At 39.6% G+C, this 15,255-nt stretch overlaps 1 protein-coding gene across 7 annotated transcripts in view; it reads right to left on the bottom strand.

The window, feature by feature from the left end:
• Positions 1 to 15,255, bottom strand: part of FMNL2 (formin like 2) — a 308,414-nt gene that overhangs the window by 120,994 nt on the left and 172,165 nt on the right. For all 7 annotated transcript variants that reach the window (XM_030325636.1, XM_030325634.1, XM_030325639.1 and 4 more), the window contains exon 2: positions 9,488 to 9,571. In XM_030325636.1, the coding sequence (XP_030181496.1) occupies positions 9,488 to 9,571 (84 nt within the window). The remainder of the gene's footprint in view (positions 1 to 9,487; positions 9,572 to 15,255) is intronic.

Here is a 15,255-nt window from a genome sequence, read left to right as displayed (position 1 = left end):
GCCAGTTCATGTCCGGCACACTGCTGGAACTCAGAACCAATTTATTTTGATACCAGAAACCATTCGACACAAATGATTTTCCAGACTGAAAGTATTACATGAGGCACCTGTTTTGGGAAAACTCAGATCCATACTCTCGCGGTTTTCTCTCTTCATTCCCTTCTCTTTATCATTAAATACGTATTCAGTGAATAAGTTACTGAATACATCAATAAAAGCAAGTTTTAATACTAAACATAGCCTAAGACAAGTGAAACTATCAGACTATCAAAATTGATAACCACGGCAGAGACCTGCTTTTACTAAGCATTTTTCTCTTGGTGTGCATACATTTAGCCAGCCTACAGTTCCCATTCTCCTTTGCAGGTCTGGCCAATGAAGTAAAACTGCACATGACTCAGGCTACTTCCAAGCCTGGTTTGGGAAACCTCCCAGGTATGCACCTGCTTGTTTGTTCTTCCTTTGATTGGAGACAACCTCAAGGCAAAGCTGAAGCTCTATGTTGAAAACACCTTCACCTGGGTCCGTGATTAACTGTGTACAATGTAACCCCTGAAGGTCAACAGCACCAACTTGGATTGTTATATGAATGACAAGATTATGCAAATCATCACACATCGTGGTATATGTAGCTGTTTGAATTGTGGCCTGCAGAAAGATAGGTCTAGGCCCTAAGCCCAAACAAGTGAATGCAACTGTATTTGGAAAAAGGGTCTTTGCAGATGTAATAAAGTTAAGGCCCTTGAAATGTGAGCATCCTAGCCTACCCAGGTGGGCCTTCAATCCAATAATAAATGTCCCTCTAAGACACAGAAGAGAAGTAAATAAGGGGAGAAAAGAAGGAAGGCCATGTAAAGATGGAGGCAGAGACTGGAGACATTCAGCCACATGCCAAGGAATGCCTAAGAGCCACTGGAAGCTGGGAGAGGCAAGGAAGGATTCTCCCCTAGAGCTTTGGTGGGAAGATGATCCAGCTGACATCTTGAGTTTGGACTTCTGTCCTCTCTAGAACTGCAACAGAATACTTTTCTGCTTCTTTAAGCCACAAAGTTTGTAGTGATGTGTTATGGCAGCCACAGAAAACTAACACAGCATCTTTTTGTCACTTTAACTGGAAGTTAATAACAGAGAAGGTATCTCTATCAAGTGACTTAAATCAGAGTACTTCCTGCATCTTTGACAGGATACATTGTAGGGACACAAAACTGCAAAAAAAAAAAAAAAAAAAAAAAGTATCCACTCAGTAATTTTAGTAACTAATATTTTGGTTAGTAATGATATTGGTATGTTATTTTAAAACATTTTTTACATTACAGAAAAGACAAATTTATGTTATGATTCCAACAATGCAATATAAAAGTGATAATTATAAAATCAAAGAAATTAAGTAAATTAATATTTCAAATTGACTTGGAAATATCAATATGAACTCATAATTATTACATATATTTTGAAGGTCTAGGCTCTCATGTTTTTCCCTCTAATACCACCCCACACTAAAAAAAATAGGGCTCCTTAGGGAAACATCTTATTCTAGGTCCAGGACAAGGAAGGTACAAGTTAAGCCTAAGAGATGGGTTTTGTACTTGTAAAGTACAAAGCTTGTAAAACAAGCTCTCAAGACTTAACAGAGTCACATCAAAAGGGCACAGGAACCAGCATGAAAGTGTCCTCATACATCAAAGTACTGATAACATGAGCTTCAAAATAATATTGTATTGGCTGAAGTACACGGACTATGAAAATCCGAGTTCACAAGGATACTCTTAACAGAAAGCCAGAGGGAACTCATTTGCCACCTTTTGAGGTATCTTTTAAACTAAATCTTTACTTTGAAAAATGGCAAAGGGAAGGAAAGACTTCTAGGCATAATTATATTCCAGGGTAAACCAAAACCCAGCTGAAGGCTCTAGTTGCTGGCTTACCACAGGAGGGAAATGAAATTATAAAATCATCCTTGTGCATTTCCTCCAGAAAGTGATGCAGCATAAGGTATCAGTTGGTTTTACACCCACCTGGCACAAGGCTGGTAGGTATCCAGACACATATACCGTGTGAAAGCAACATACCACAGATTCCTTTAGGCTCAAGGGAAAAAAGAAAATTATAGGACAGACCAGTACTATCTAATGATGAGACATCATTTGTCTCCTATGATGTTCTAGAAAAAGATGTTCAGCATCAACCTATCATGCCTTTACATCTAACTTCTGGTTAACAGAAAATTCAGGAGTTCAGGCATCTCTAAGAAACAGTTGGGTAAGTGCAGGAAACAAAACACTCTACAAGACAGCTTGCCTCGTTTCTTCACTATAGGGCATCACGTTCTAGATTCAAGGAGATTTCAAGAATAGCCAGATGGAATGTGTGATCGATGCGGAACTAGATCCTCATTTGAACAAACCATATGAAGAGAACATTACAGAAAATTGGGAAATACGAACTGGGCAATACAGAGTCTTAAGGAATTATTCATTTTATTTGTGACGTTATTGGCTATAAGAGAAAATTCTCATTTTTATAAGATGCACACTGTATTTTCTAACAAGATAAAACTACAAAACAAAATACCAAACAAAAAATCCACTACTGCAGAGCCAAAACAAAGATCACATCGAGGAGGAAGGCCACATATCAAAATGACAACAGACAACTAAGGGCTTGAAAGAGAATTTTAAAAGGATTGCACAGATTGCAAAAACCTAGTCATGATTTAAAATTAGATAGCATTTCAACATTCCAGTTAGGGAAATATGGTAAAAATTCAAACAATTTTAACGTCAAACAATATTAAATATAGTAAAAACATCAGCTAGGCAGATGACTGAATTAGGAGCAGCGGGTGGAGAAATGGCTGTCTGCTAAACCCAACAGCTGGTAAAGCCACAATGAAGTTAGTGTGGCTAAATGTAGAATCAAAGCCTGGAACTTGGGGATAGGGGCTGAGGGCAGATAAAGTCTGGAGTCTGGGAGCAAGGAGCAGGGACAGTAGAGCAAGAAGGCTACTGCTACATCATTATCTTTCCCTTCCTTTCTCCACGGTCTATACACCATCCATAGGCTTGCTCAAAGGACTACCATGGCAGCCATCAATACTCAAATGGGCTATAACCTGTTCCTACCAATGTTACTATTCATTTATCACCCCTCACTCCAAGGACAAGCCCTTATCACCTAGAATCTGATGGTCCACAGTAATTAACTTATCCATATCTAGTAATATTTGCTTACCTGGCAGACAAGAGCTCTAGCTAGCTTACAACAACATGAACGTTAAAAAAAAAAAAAAATCAGCAATATATTGCTCTCTAATTTTTTAGTAAATCATATTCTAGCAGCAAATTTGCTTAACTACCAATACAAGTTATCCAATGAGTAACTTTCTTGTCTTCTGAAAGAAACAGTATTAGGAAATACAAATGGAAGGTTTAAAAACAATTGTATTCTTCATGACTAAATATATTCAAATGACGTGGGTCAGCTGTGCTGAAAAAAGACAAAAAAGCAACTCTTGCTGTAGTGGATATCTCGGTGCCACTGGCCTGACTCCGCTCTGCTCCGGCTGAGTGGCAGCAGGGCTTTCCCCTTTCCTGATCAGGCTGCCTGCCAAGCCCTGAGGGCTGAAATCCAACCTCCCTGAAGTGCTTAACACAGGAAGCTGACTCTAAGTGGGTATAATTTCCTGACACCTCTTCACTCTCACCTTTGTTTTTGTTGGTTTTAACCTCCTTCTCTCATATCATCCCATACAAGTGAAGGAAGGGGGAGACCCCCATCTCTCACTAAGGCTACCACGCAAAACAAGCGCCAGCCATTAGGGGGCAAGGTCGAGCCATGCCAAACCACCCCCATAACTCACACATCATGCCACTGACACCGGCAAAGCCACAGGGCAAGTTTCTAACCAAGCCCAGGTGTGGCACAGCTAACATTTCAGGACTGCATTACACATTCATGGAATCTACACCCATCAGCATTAGTCATCTGCAACGTCCTGAATTCTTGACTAACCACTTCCACTTAATCACTAAGCAGAGGCACATTTAGGAACTAAGCTCCACTCCTCCAAGAAAATCCCCTGACAAGTCACAGGAGCTACTTACCTAAGTGCAAGTTTCACTTCCATGAACCGTGTCTGGGTCCCTAGTGTAAAAGGGACTAATTCAAAGGACTCATGGCTGGAGTTTGGAAATCGGTGTTCTCATGTCACTAATGAGCCCAGGGGGGCCTTGGGGTTGGCCTTGTCATTAATGCTCTTAAACCTCAGTTTCATCACTGATTCGAGAACAGGTGGGAAAAGCAAAAGGTCTTTTCACTTTACTTCATATGCTCCAATACAGATACTTTTGTTTGGACAAGTGTATGCTAACTTTTCCAGTAGGAAAAAAAAAAAAATGGCTTGAAATAAATGCAACCCTTCTACCAACTCTTCCAGACACAATGACCTGAAAGTCTTGGGTTCATCTGAGATCCTAAAGTTCCTGAAATGCAGCCTTTACTCTAAGCTTTGGAAAGTAGCCAGGACCCCAAGTCCCAAACAGTACAGTCAGGGCCTGCATTGAGGGAGCATTGAAAACTGAGGCAGGAGCGAGAGCAAAGGGATTTCTCTCCTCGTAGGTGTAGAGCCCACTGAAAGAGCTCCCTCATTGCTACGCAGCTTCTGGGTTTTCATCTGCAGTTGTCAGAGCAACCTAACATTTCCGGCTTTTTATTCTCACATGGTCACCTCAAGCTATCAAAAACGTGCCTCAGTGTCCTCAAATTGAAGCCCTCATGGGAACCCTGCCCACTTACTCCAACAGAGAAATACGTTCTCTGGAATGCGCTTCACACTACCCAAAATCCAGCAAGGAAGTCTCTCTTCCTTTGGCTTCCATAGCCCCACCGGGACCAGAGTTAGACAGTTCTCTTAAGCTACTTTAACCATTGAGACCCGCTAGAAGTTCAGGTCAACTTTATATTTATGGAGTCACCTAGGAAAGGACTATGGGACACCACCAGAACACTGTTACCACACACAGCTTTTGGGATTTAAAAATGTTTATTTTGAAAAATGTTTATTGGGGCGCCTGGGTGGCGCAGTCGGTTAAGCGTCCGACTTCAGCCAGGTCACAATCTCGCGGTCCGTGAGTTCGAGCCCCGCGTCGGGCTCTGTGCTGACGGCTCAGAGCCTGGAGCCTGTTTCCGATTCTGTGTCTCCCTCTCTCTCTGCCCCTCCCCCGTTCATGCTCTCTCTCTGTCCCAAAAATAAATAAACGTTGAAAAAAAAAAAAAAGAAAAATGTTTATTTTGGTGGCACCTGGGTGGCTCAGTCAGTTAAGCCAACTTCAGCTCACGTCACGATGTCACAGTTCCTGAGTTCGAGCCCTGAGTCAGGTTCTGCATGCTGACAGCATAGAGCCTGCTTTGAATCCTGTCTCCCTCTCTGCCCCTCCCCTGCTTGTGTACATGCATGAACATTCTCTCTCTCTCTCAAAAATAAACGAATACACATTTTTTTTAAATGTTTATTTTGCTCCTAGAATTAGGCAAAGAACTGGACTTGCAGCTGACCATGGGTAGGTGGAGACAGAGTGTCCTTGCAGAAATGCCCATACAGACTCCTTCAGATCTACAGCAGGCACCCTTCCCACTTCTAAGGAGCTCTGAGAATTGGGCAGTGATGTTTAGTTTCATTTATCACAAGCAGATTACACCAACAGGGAGAGGAATGTGCAAAGGGTAAAAAGAAACAGCAAACCATTACTTCTAGGCCACCTCTCCCACCAACCTTCTCTCTTCCGCCTCCCCTTTCTTCTCCACTGTCTCTCAAATGTATCATTTAGCTATTTTTTCTTTCACTCAGCATACTTTCAGTAAGCAGTGATTATGCTTCAGGCACTAAGCACGGTACTAGAGATACACAAATAAATGATGCAAGGCCCATGCCCTTGAGTAACTCATTCTTGGTTGGGGGTGGGGTGGGGGGGCATATTTCAACACAGAAAACAAAGTGACAGACTAACACAACTAGGAAAGTATAAAAAGGTTGATGAATTATATCCAATTTGATGGTCTTTCCTAGGCCAAATCATGATAAAGTATTTTATCTGGACCCTTCCTATTTGCTTCTTCAGAGAAAAACATTATATTCAATGCACCAATTTGCTCAATGTCCACAGCATGTAGAAACTTTGCAATCAACAGCAATGTAATTTTTGTTCACCAGTAACCCCATCATATTTTACGTTCATCTTGTTCAAAAAGATAACTTATGAAAGTTTAGGACTCCTTAAAAGGTTGTTTTTAAGGGAAGAGATCAGTGTGGAGGGATAATGTGGCCAGAAAACATTAGATGAAGCCACACATGAGGCTGGTGAACAAAAAGCTTAACACTAAGGTACGTGTACTTGGTAAGGGCAGGACACAAATTTGGCTCTGAGCAATCCAGCAGCAAAGGAAAGAGAAAAAAAAAAAAAAAAAAGGAGAAACATGACCAGTTCCATGACTCATATTGTCCATGTGACAATTTTTCATGGAACTGAAACGTGAAATAACTTCTCCATTAGCCCTCCAATATTCTTGGTCACATACTTCTTTTGGAATAAAATGTCTGTAATACTCCCATTTCACTTTGTGCCCCCTGCACACTTTGCCTATAACAGGTATCTTATGATAATAACTTATCTGTACTATTTGCTCACAAAGAAATAAAATTCGTATTTGGATTCCATATAGTGTTTGGGGACAAAGAATACGTGCCAGGTATCAATGACAACACACTACAGCCATTGTTTTAAGACTTCACAAATAAGACACAAGGTTTGCCGTGGTATTTTCCTGGACTGAAAATCTATAGCTATGGCTTTTGCTGATAGCACCAAACAACATGCATGCAAACCATCAAGCATATTTAGGTAATATAGGATGATATATTCGATACAGTAAATTTCCTTGAATCTTTTGAAGACAAGTTGATTACAAAAAATAATAATGGTACCAGTATTTAATATCTGGGCCCCTCAGAAGCAGCAGAAGCAGCAACACCATTTATGAAGCACCTACGGTGTGACAAATGTTAGCCCATATATGTATGTATTGTACATATATTGCCTCCAATCTTCAAAATAATTTCAAAATATTAGTTGTGGGACTCAATGTGGGGCTTGAACTCAGGACCCTGAAATTGAGAGTCTCATGCTCTTGTTGACTGAGACAGCCAGGTGTCCCCCCCTTTTTTTCCCCAATTTTTTTAAATTTATTTTTACTTTTGAGAGAGAGAGAGGAAGAGCAAGCATGCACATAGGAGAGGGACAGAGGAAGACAATCCCAAGCAGGCTCCACACTCAGCACAGAGCCCAATTCAGGGCTCGATCTCACAACCTGAGCTGAAATCAAGAATCAGATGCCTAACCGAATGAGCTGCCTCCTTTAAAATGTTAGCATTAACTACATTTTACAACTGAGGAAAAAAATGAAGATTATGTAAACAAATACTTTACTTTTTAATTTTATGTTGTAAATTTTCAAATATACACACAAGTTGAGAGTTTAATAGACCCCAACATATCCCAACACCATGACTGAACAATCATCAAGAATTTCCCACATTTCCTTATTTTAATCCTTTTTTGTTTTCCTTTGCTGAAGTATTTTATATCCATATTCCAGTCATATTCCATTCCTACATCAGGACACATTTCTTTAAAAATAAAGATAGATTCTTTATACAACCACAATGCCAAAATCAAACCTAACCAAGTCAACAATTTCTTAGAATCATCTGCTAATTTCTTTGGAGAAACTCTCCAATTTTCTTTAAAAAAGTCTTTTTATAGTTAGTTTGTTCTTATCAAGACCCAAAAAGATCCACACGCACATTGTTATTTCTCTTAAATTCTCCTCCCCTCTTTTCAGCCTATCTTTGTTGCAAAAGCAAATATATTTTTATTTGAGATATAACTCATACACCATAAAATGCACACTCTTAAAGAGGTGTACAATTTTACTCTATTTCCAAGGCAATGCAACTATCACCACAATATAATTCCCGCCACCAAGTAACTTGGTGTCATTTCCATCACACCCAAACAAAACAAAAACAGAAAACACAGAAACAATTGCACACCCATGAATAGCCACTCCCTTCTCCCTTCCAGTTCATGGCAATCAGTAGTCTATTTTCTCTATGGATTTTTCTATTCAGGACATTTCATACAAATGGAATTTTTTTTTTTACATTTTACTTTTAAGTAATCTCTACACCCAACATGGGACTTGAACTCATAACCCTGAGATCAAGAGTTGCATGCTCTACTGACCAAGCCAGCCTGGCACCCCACCATATAAATGGAATTTTAAAAGCAAATACATTTTGAGAGGCCACGAGGTTAGGTGCCATAGATAGATATAGGTTAGGTACCAAATATAAATATCTGACATGGTCCATGTAGATAACAAGACAAACATTCCACCAATAAACATCGATATCTGACATTTACCATATGAATGCTTTAAGCTCATAGTTTTTACCTTTCTCCTCACAAATATAAACAGGAGAAATGATGTTTAGGTGTGTGACACACCAATGGGTTACCCATATGTGACTAAAAGCTTTCTGCTGCTACAATTTTCTAAATTACTGATGGTTAATCTAACATAGCAGTTCACCATAGTGATAATGTGGGCAGGCAAGGCTTGGTACCTAAGTTACAACCACCTGCCTTCCTTCCTCTCTCTCTCTCTCTCTCTCTCTCTCTCTCTCTCTCTCTCTCTCTACCGCCACCCCCCTCTCTCAGGAAAGCCTATCAAACTGCAAGCCAGAGAAACAGATACCACCTGTAGTTTTTATTTATTGCTCAGTAGCTCATTCATATACTTGAGCACTTTGTGAGGAAGGGAGCAAAGAGCAGTGGGTAAGCATACAAACTCCCTGAATCTGCATGTTTTCCAGAATCAGACCACCTAGGCCATTTTACCATTAAACAGCTAGGTCACCTTCAGCAATGATTTTTTTTTTCCTCTGTTTTCCCCATCTGTCAAATAGGGATATGAATGCATACGACTGCTTTGAAAATTAAATACAAAGCTCTTATGAAGAAAATCTACTGGGGCGCCTGAGTGGCTAAGTTGGTTATACATCCGACTTCAGCTCATGTCATCATCTCAAGGTTTGTGAGCTGGAGCCCCGCTTTGGGTGAGCACAAACCCCACTACCTAAGCCTGCATGGGATTCTCCCTCCCTCCCTCCCTCCCTCTCTCTCTCTCAAAAATAATAAAAATAAATAAGGAAAGGAAAAAGGAAAAAGAAAAAGAGGAAGAGAAAGAAAAAGGAAAAGGAAAAGGAAAAGAAAGGCACCTAGCTTTACCTTTGGTCATAAGAAATATGAAGGCAACAAGTCACAAAACAGAAATCCATGCATATCATAGAAACAGTCTATCGTATTTAGAGAGGAAATTGATTTTTCTTCTTTTATTGTTTCTTGATAAAAGCATCACTGTGTCTTACCTGATCACAAATCAGCTCCCACTTTTTCTCATTATCGTACTGCCGCAGTAACCTGGCTTTGTCAGGGGGTAGGTTCATAGCATTCTGTAAAAAGAAAAGGAAAGAGATAGGTCACATTCCACAGCAGGCTGCTAATGGGTGGCTAACTCACAGGCAGACCAAAGAATACAATAGTGGGTCTTTCAGGACTTCTATACAATTCCTAGCATCTAATTAAACCAAAACACCTACAGAAGTCATTTAAACACCAAATCAGTTTAATGGACTAGAGAATCCCTGAAGTCCTATGCTAGGAGATCTGAGGTGGTCTGCTTTCAACTATCAGACTTGCATTTCACCAAAAATAATACATTATGTCTTCATTTAATAGTATGCTCCCACTCTACTCAGTCATTGAGAACATATGACCCCAATTTCCTTTTAAAGCACCGCAGCCGCACCCAACACACAACAGAAAACACCAAAAAAAAAAAAAAAAAAGCAAAAACAAAAAAACCAACTCAATGACCAGAACCATTGACAGACAACACCAATGTTTACTTTCATAGATTATTTTAAGTAAAAGAGCATGTTAAAAAAGAAAAAAAGAAAGAAAGAAAGAAAAAACTGAAACCAGTGCAAGTGGCTTTTGTTACCTCTGGGAGATGAATGTACTCCTTCAGGACGTGTGTTAACATTAGCAACCATGATTCTCGGGTTAGCTATATTGGTTATGAAGCTGGGTTTGCAGTGAGACACTGACCACGAGCTCAAGGAGATGTCTAGACATCGGAACTCATACAGACCTCCTTCTGTCAATACAGCACACCTCTTGCAGTGTTGGTCATGGATTTGCGCCCACATTCACATGTTTTTAGTCCAATATCCCAAATGACCAATTACAAACTTTTTCAAGATACTTGGCTTGGGTATGAGGTGTGATCTTTGGCCACAGAACAGGGCAGAGTGAGAGAGCTCCAGAAGGAATTCATATCCGCTCCTTTGGCCTCCCTAAAGTTTCCACGCTCTAAATTGAGCTAAGTAGTCAGTTAATGTTTTACGTCTTAACTGTCTATGTATCCCCTCATAACAATGCTCTAAATCATACGTATCCCTAAATTAACAATGCAGATCCTTGCCTGGGTCAGTATTTGAGTAGACACATCCAAAGGTCTTCAACTTTTAATGCTAGAGCCCCTAGCTCTCTGAAAAATATGGCCTATAGAGAAGCAATTCAACGTGCCACAGTTACTGTCTCATATCATTCAGTGGAATACATTTAATAGAGGCAAGGATGGGTGAGTTACTCTGACTTAATGATAGAGAATTAACTTTTATAATTTTGAAGATATAAGTCAAGCATTTTCCTTTAAGCTCAATTTGGCATCCAGAGTGGGATGCCTAAGGAAACGGTAGATGCAGACCACCTACTAATTTGAGTCCAATCCAACAGAATACTACTATTTTCAATTGCCCCCAAAGCTGATAACATATACAGAAGAGTTTTGGACTTCAAAGTTTGCAATGGTATTGCCAAGGCTTCTCCATAGAAATATCTAAAATGGGGAAATGTTTTCCTATCACCTATCTCCATAGAATATCTCCTTGAACCAGAAAGAAAAATAACTACTTGTATTTATGCGTAATTACAGCTTTACTAGGTTAAAGAACCACCCTTGGGACAAGACAAAGAAGAATTCCATGTCTACCTTTCTGAGGGGAACCAATGTTATTGGCCATTAAATAACCAGTCCATCATTGCTTATTTGTACCCTAGAGATGGATTATTTCCCCCTAAACTGATTTTGACCCCCACATTAATACTCTTGGGTGTAATTATGCATTAAATAAAAACAGTAAGATTATGAGGTAAGTTAAATGAGTTTTTCTGAGTCCTTATTAATCTCTTGAGATATAAAGGGGATAAGAAAAAGAAGGCCTGAACTCCTCCAAGGTGTCAGGCACTGTATGAAGCACTTCACATAAGCTCATACAAATCTTTGCAACAAGCTCATGAGATATAAATTTCCCCAATTTATGTATGGGAAAGTAGACCTCAGAGAACTTGGTTAACTTGCTCCTAGTTGTACAGCTTTACATGAGCACCACAAAACCTAAATTGAGTCTGTCAGGCTCCCAAAAATAAACACTAAAAATGCACCTTTTCTTTTCAGCAAGGCAACATGGTAATAACTGACTTTCTGTTAGTACTCTACCAGACACTCAAGTAGAATCAATTTGCAAACACTGCTACGGGAGTTAGATGGAGTCCCTGTTATTGCCTTTCTATCTAAATCAACTTTTGTTTTAATGGAACAGTCTTTCATTCAACAAATGTTTCTGAAGCATCAGCCTTATGCAAGCTCTGTACTGCATGGTGCACTGGGGAAGCAAACAGATATGGTCCCCACCAAGCATCATAGCATGGTGGGGGAGATACAAATGAAACGAACTCATCTTCTTAAACTCTGTTAAGTCTTGACAGAGATTATCATAGGGCACTTTAGAATGGTCCATCTGAAAAGACCACTCAGGAAAAAGTAACAATTAATTTAACAAAAAATGAGAAGGACTGAGCCAGGTCAAGAGTGGACAACAGCATACTGGGGAGAGGAAATGGGGAAAAGACACTAAGTCAGGAAGCAGCTTGGCACATCAAAAAGCCAAAAGACAGTCATTGTGAGTGGAGACAGAGTAAGAGAGGGAATGAGGGGAAGATAAAGCTGGAGAGCCAAGTTAAGGGTGTATCATGCCCAGCCACGTAGGCCAGGATAAATACCTTTTATTTTATCGACAGTACAACAGCAAACCATTGAAGACTCATAAGCATAAGACGATATAAGTAAGTTACGTTTCACAGTGACGATCCTATGTGTATGTGGAGAACTGATTAGAAACAGCCAAAGTGGAAGCAGAGGCCAACAGTTCAAAGGTATGATTGTGGCTTGGACAAGGCCAATGACTCAAATGAAGGAAGGTGGATAGATGTCAAAAATATTAACTGCAATTTTTTGATTAGATATAAAGGCTCAGGGAAGATGTCACAAATTAATATTATGCTTCTACCCTGAGTCACCAGATGAATGGTCTGTCCATTTAATGAAAGGAGCATACCATAAAAGGCAGCACAGGTCTAGAGGAAGTGGTGAAGAAGAAGACTTCTAAGTGACCCCTTTTAGGTCTGAGATAGCTCTGACACATCCTGAAGAACAGTCAGGCAACAAGTAAACACATGATTCTGAAGGTCGAGAAAAAGGTCTACATCTTTCTGAATGAGAAGAGTCATGATAAGTGTTTTTGAGCTTGCTGACTAGTTATTATCTGGAAAAGATGCTCAGCGTCAACACATCAAAACCGGTACTGCACTTGGCAATCATTCGCCATGCATCTGAAATAACCTCTTCCATGGGTCAGTCCTCAGAACTGCTGAGGCATACAGTGCACATCTTAATAATTCTACAGGGACCAAGTAGCAGCAGCTCTATTCAAAAGCAGACACTCCACAGAGGCCTGGCTAGAGTCCAAGGATGTTGTGATTAGCTGGTAATAACTGCCCTTAAAACTTTTTTAGAACGATCTCATTACTTTTGCATTGCACAAGGCAGGACTCTATAGTTCAAGCTAAATGTTTGGACAACTCTACCTCATCCATACTTTCTGTTATCTGTGACATAGGACTCTCTTCTCCTTCCTTTCATCCATCTAACCATCCAGTATTTACTGGGCTTTGACCATGGGCCAGAATATTTGCACTCTAGGAACAGAAGAGATTTTAATCATGAAGTTGCTGCACTCAAGTACACGCCAAGCATCCACTGAAGACATATGATATTTGAGTTGAAAAGTTTAGTGGCTGTTAATTATTTCTCAATCATACAAGTTCCTAGCTAAAATAAATTAGAGCATGCAAGAACATTTTTCTGTACGGACATGTAGCTTTCCTTCCTTTCAACCATGCAAACATTTAAGAATCAGCTCAAATACCATGTATCATCAGAACCTTCCCCCAACAATTCCAAGACGACATACCCTCTTGGGCTCCAACGGCCTGGTACACATGTCTCCATTACAGCAATTCGCACACTATAATAATCTGTTTGCCCACCTCAATTCCCCACTGCACTAAGTGTTTCAAGGACAATTTCTCTCATTAATCCCCAGTGTCTAGCACAAAATATAGCAAATAGTAAGCACTAGGAAGGTTGTTAAATAAATGAAATGCAACCTAACTCAGTAATACCATTCAGTCTGAAAATATCTTCCCTGACTGAGGATTTATGCTTCAGCTATTAAAGTCATACAGTAAAGAGTGCTTCTGTTCATTATAAAACCTCAATGATAATGTCTATTACTCATTAGTAATTATCCTACAAAAAAGAATTCATGGGGAAAAAAATCTTCAAGGTCAACTCTGGTGACAATTCCCTAAAAAGAAAAATCATGTTGTAGGCATTCTTCTGCCACACATAATAAATCATGGGACCGGAACTTCATTTTGTTTTGTTTTTATTGCCAGTAAATTCAGATCAACATCTACTGTAACAATTTATCTACCGCAAGTTGTAGTTACATTTATCGTCTATATTCTGGTTTTCTGCTTAACTCTGCTATTTTATATTATTTTTAAGTGGGCTTTACATCTTAAAACCTTTTGAGAAATCAAAGGAAAATAACGATGGAGACATTAATTATGGTTAAAAAGAGTCTATGAGAGTCTATACATCTGAAGTCATACTTACAGACAGAATGAAGGTACCCAAATCATTCTGAACCTAATAATCCCATGTCCTAGGAATATAACTTTCTGACATCAGCTCTTATCTTAGGTTCATGGGAACACTGAAAAACTTGCACAACATCCTTCTTTTTCCCTGATATCCTTGAGGCTCATGTTGAGAAACCCACAGTGATATGCAGACACACAGTAGTGAAAGTGAGCCCTATCAAATACATCTTATGTAACCATAATACACCTTTGTTCTCATAATCTCTAAATTAAAACTTTCAAGTATTAAGTCACCAGATTCAAAAACAGAAGCTCTTTTATTCCATAGCCACCTGCATAGAGAAAAACAAAGGAACATGGACTTCACAAGCAGTGTCTCCTATGGAAGCAAGGAAAAGCATGTCACAGGAGAAACAGCTCAGGGGTTCTTAAGCAATAAAAGGTACAGAAGTTTCAGGGGAACTGAAAAGAAGAAACAATTATTTTTTTTTAATTTTCAGTAAAAACATGCATACACCTAATATAAAATTTGCCCTTCCAACCACATTCCAACCACAGTTCAGAGGTATGAACTATATTTAGTGCTGATCTCTAGAACTCTTTCATCTTACAAAACTGAAGCTCTATATGCAAATAACTCCTCATTTCCCCCTCCCCAGAACCATTACCTTTTCCTACAAAAAAAACGGGCAGGAATTGGGATGGATTGCCATAAATGACTGGGCAGCACAGGCTGGACTGGGATCGAAGGAGACAGTATGGGGCAGGGATTTATTAGTTGGGCTCTGGAGTTGTACTGGCTCGATTATAACTGTGACTCTACCACTTATTATTGGTGACCATAGGCCACACAATTTGAATCAAAAGCAAATGAAAATGAAAGTCACGAATTGAAGAAGCCAGTAACTGTCATTTAAAATAGGTCAGAATCAAAGCTGAGGGTTAAAAACAACAAGATGTACCATTTACTGATGGTCTCTCAGGCACTCTGGCTCTCTGCGTGCATTAGCCAATTTAATCTGCTTTATAATCCTGACAAGTAGGTATTATCTTCTCCACTTAA

The sequence above is a fragment of the Lynx canadensis genome, chromosome C1 (genome assembly GCF_007474595.2).
Source record: "Lynx canadensis isolate LIC74 chromosome C1, mLynCan4.pri.v2, whole genome shotgun sequence".
Taxonomy (NCBI): domain Eukaryota; kingdom Metazoa; phylum Chordata; class Mammalia; order Carnivora; family Felidae; genus Lynx; species Lynx canadensis.
Note: the sequence above shows the minus strand (reverse complement) of the source record. Positions and strands in the feature narration are given on the sequence as shown.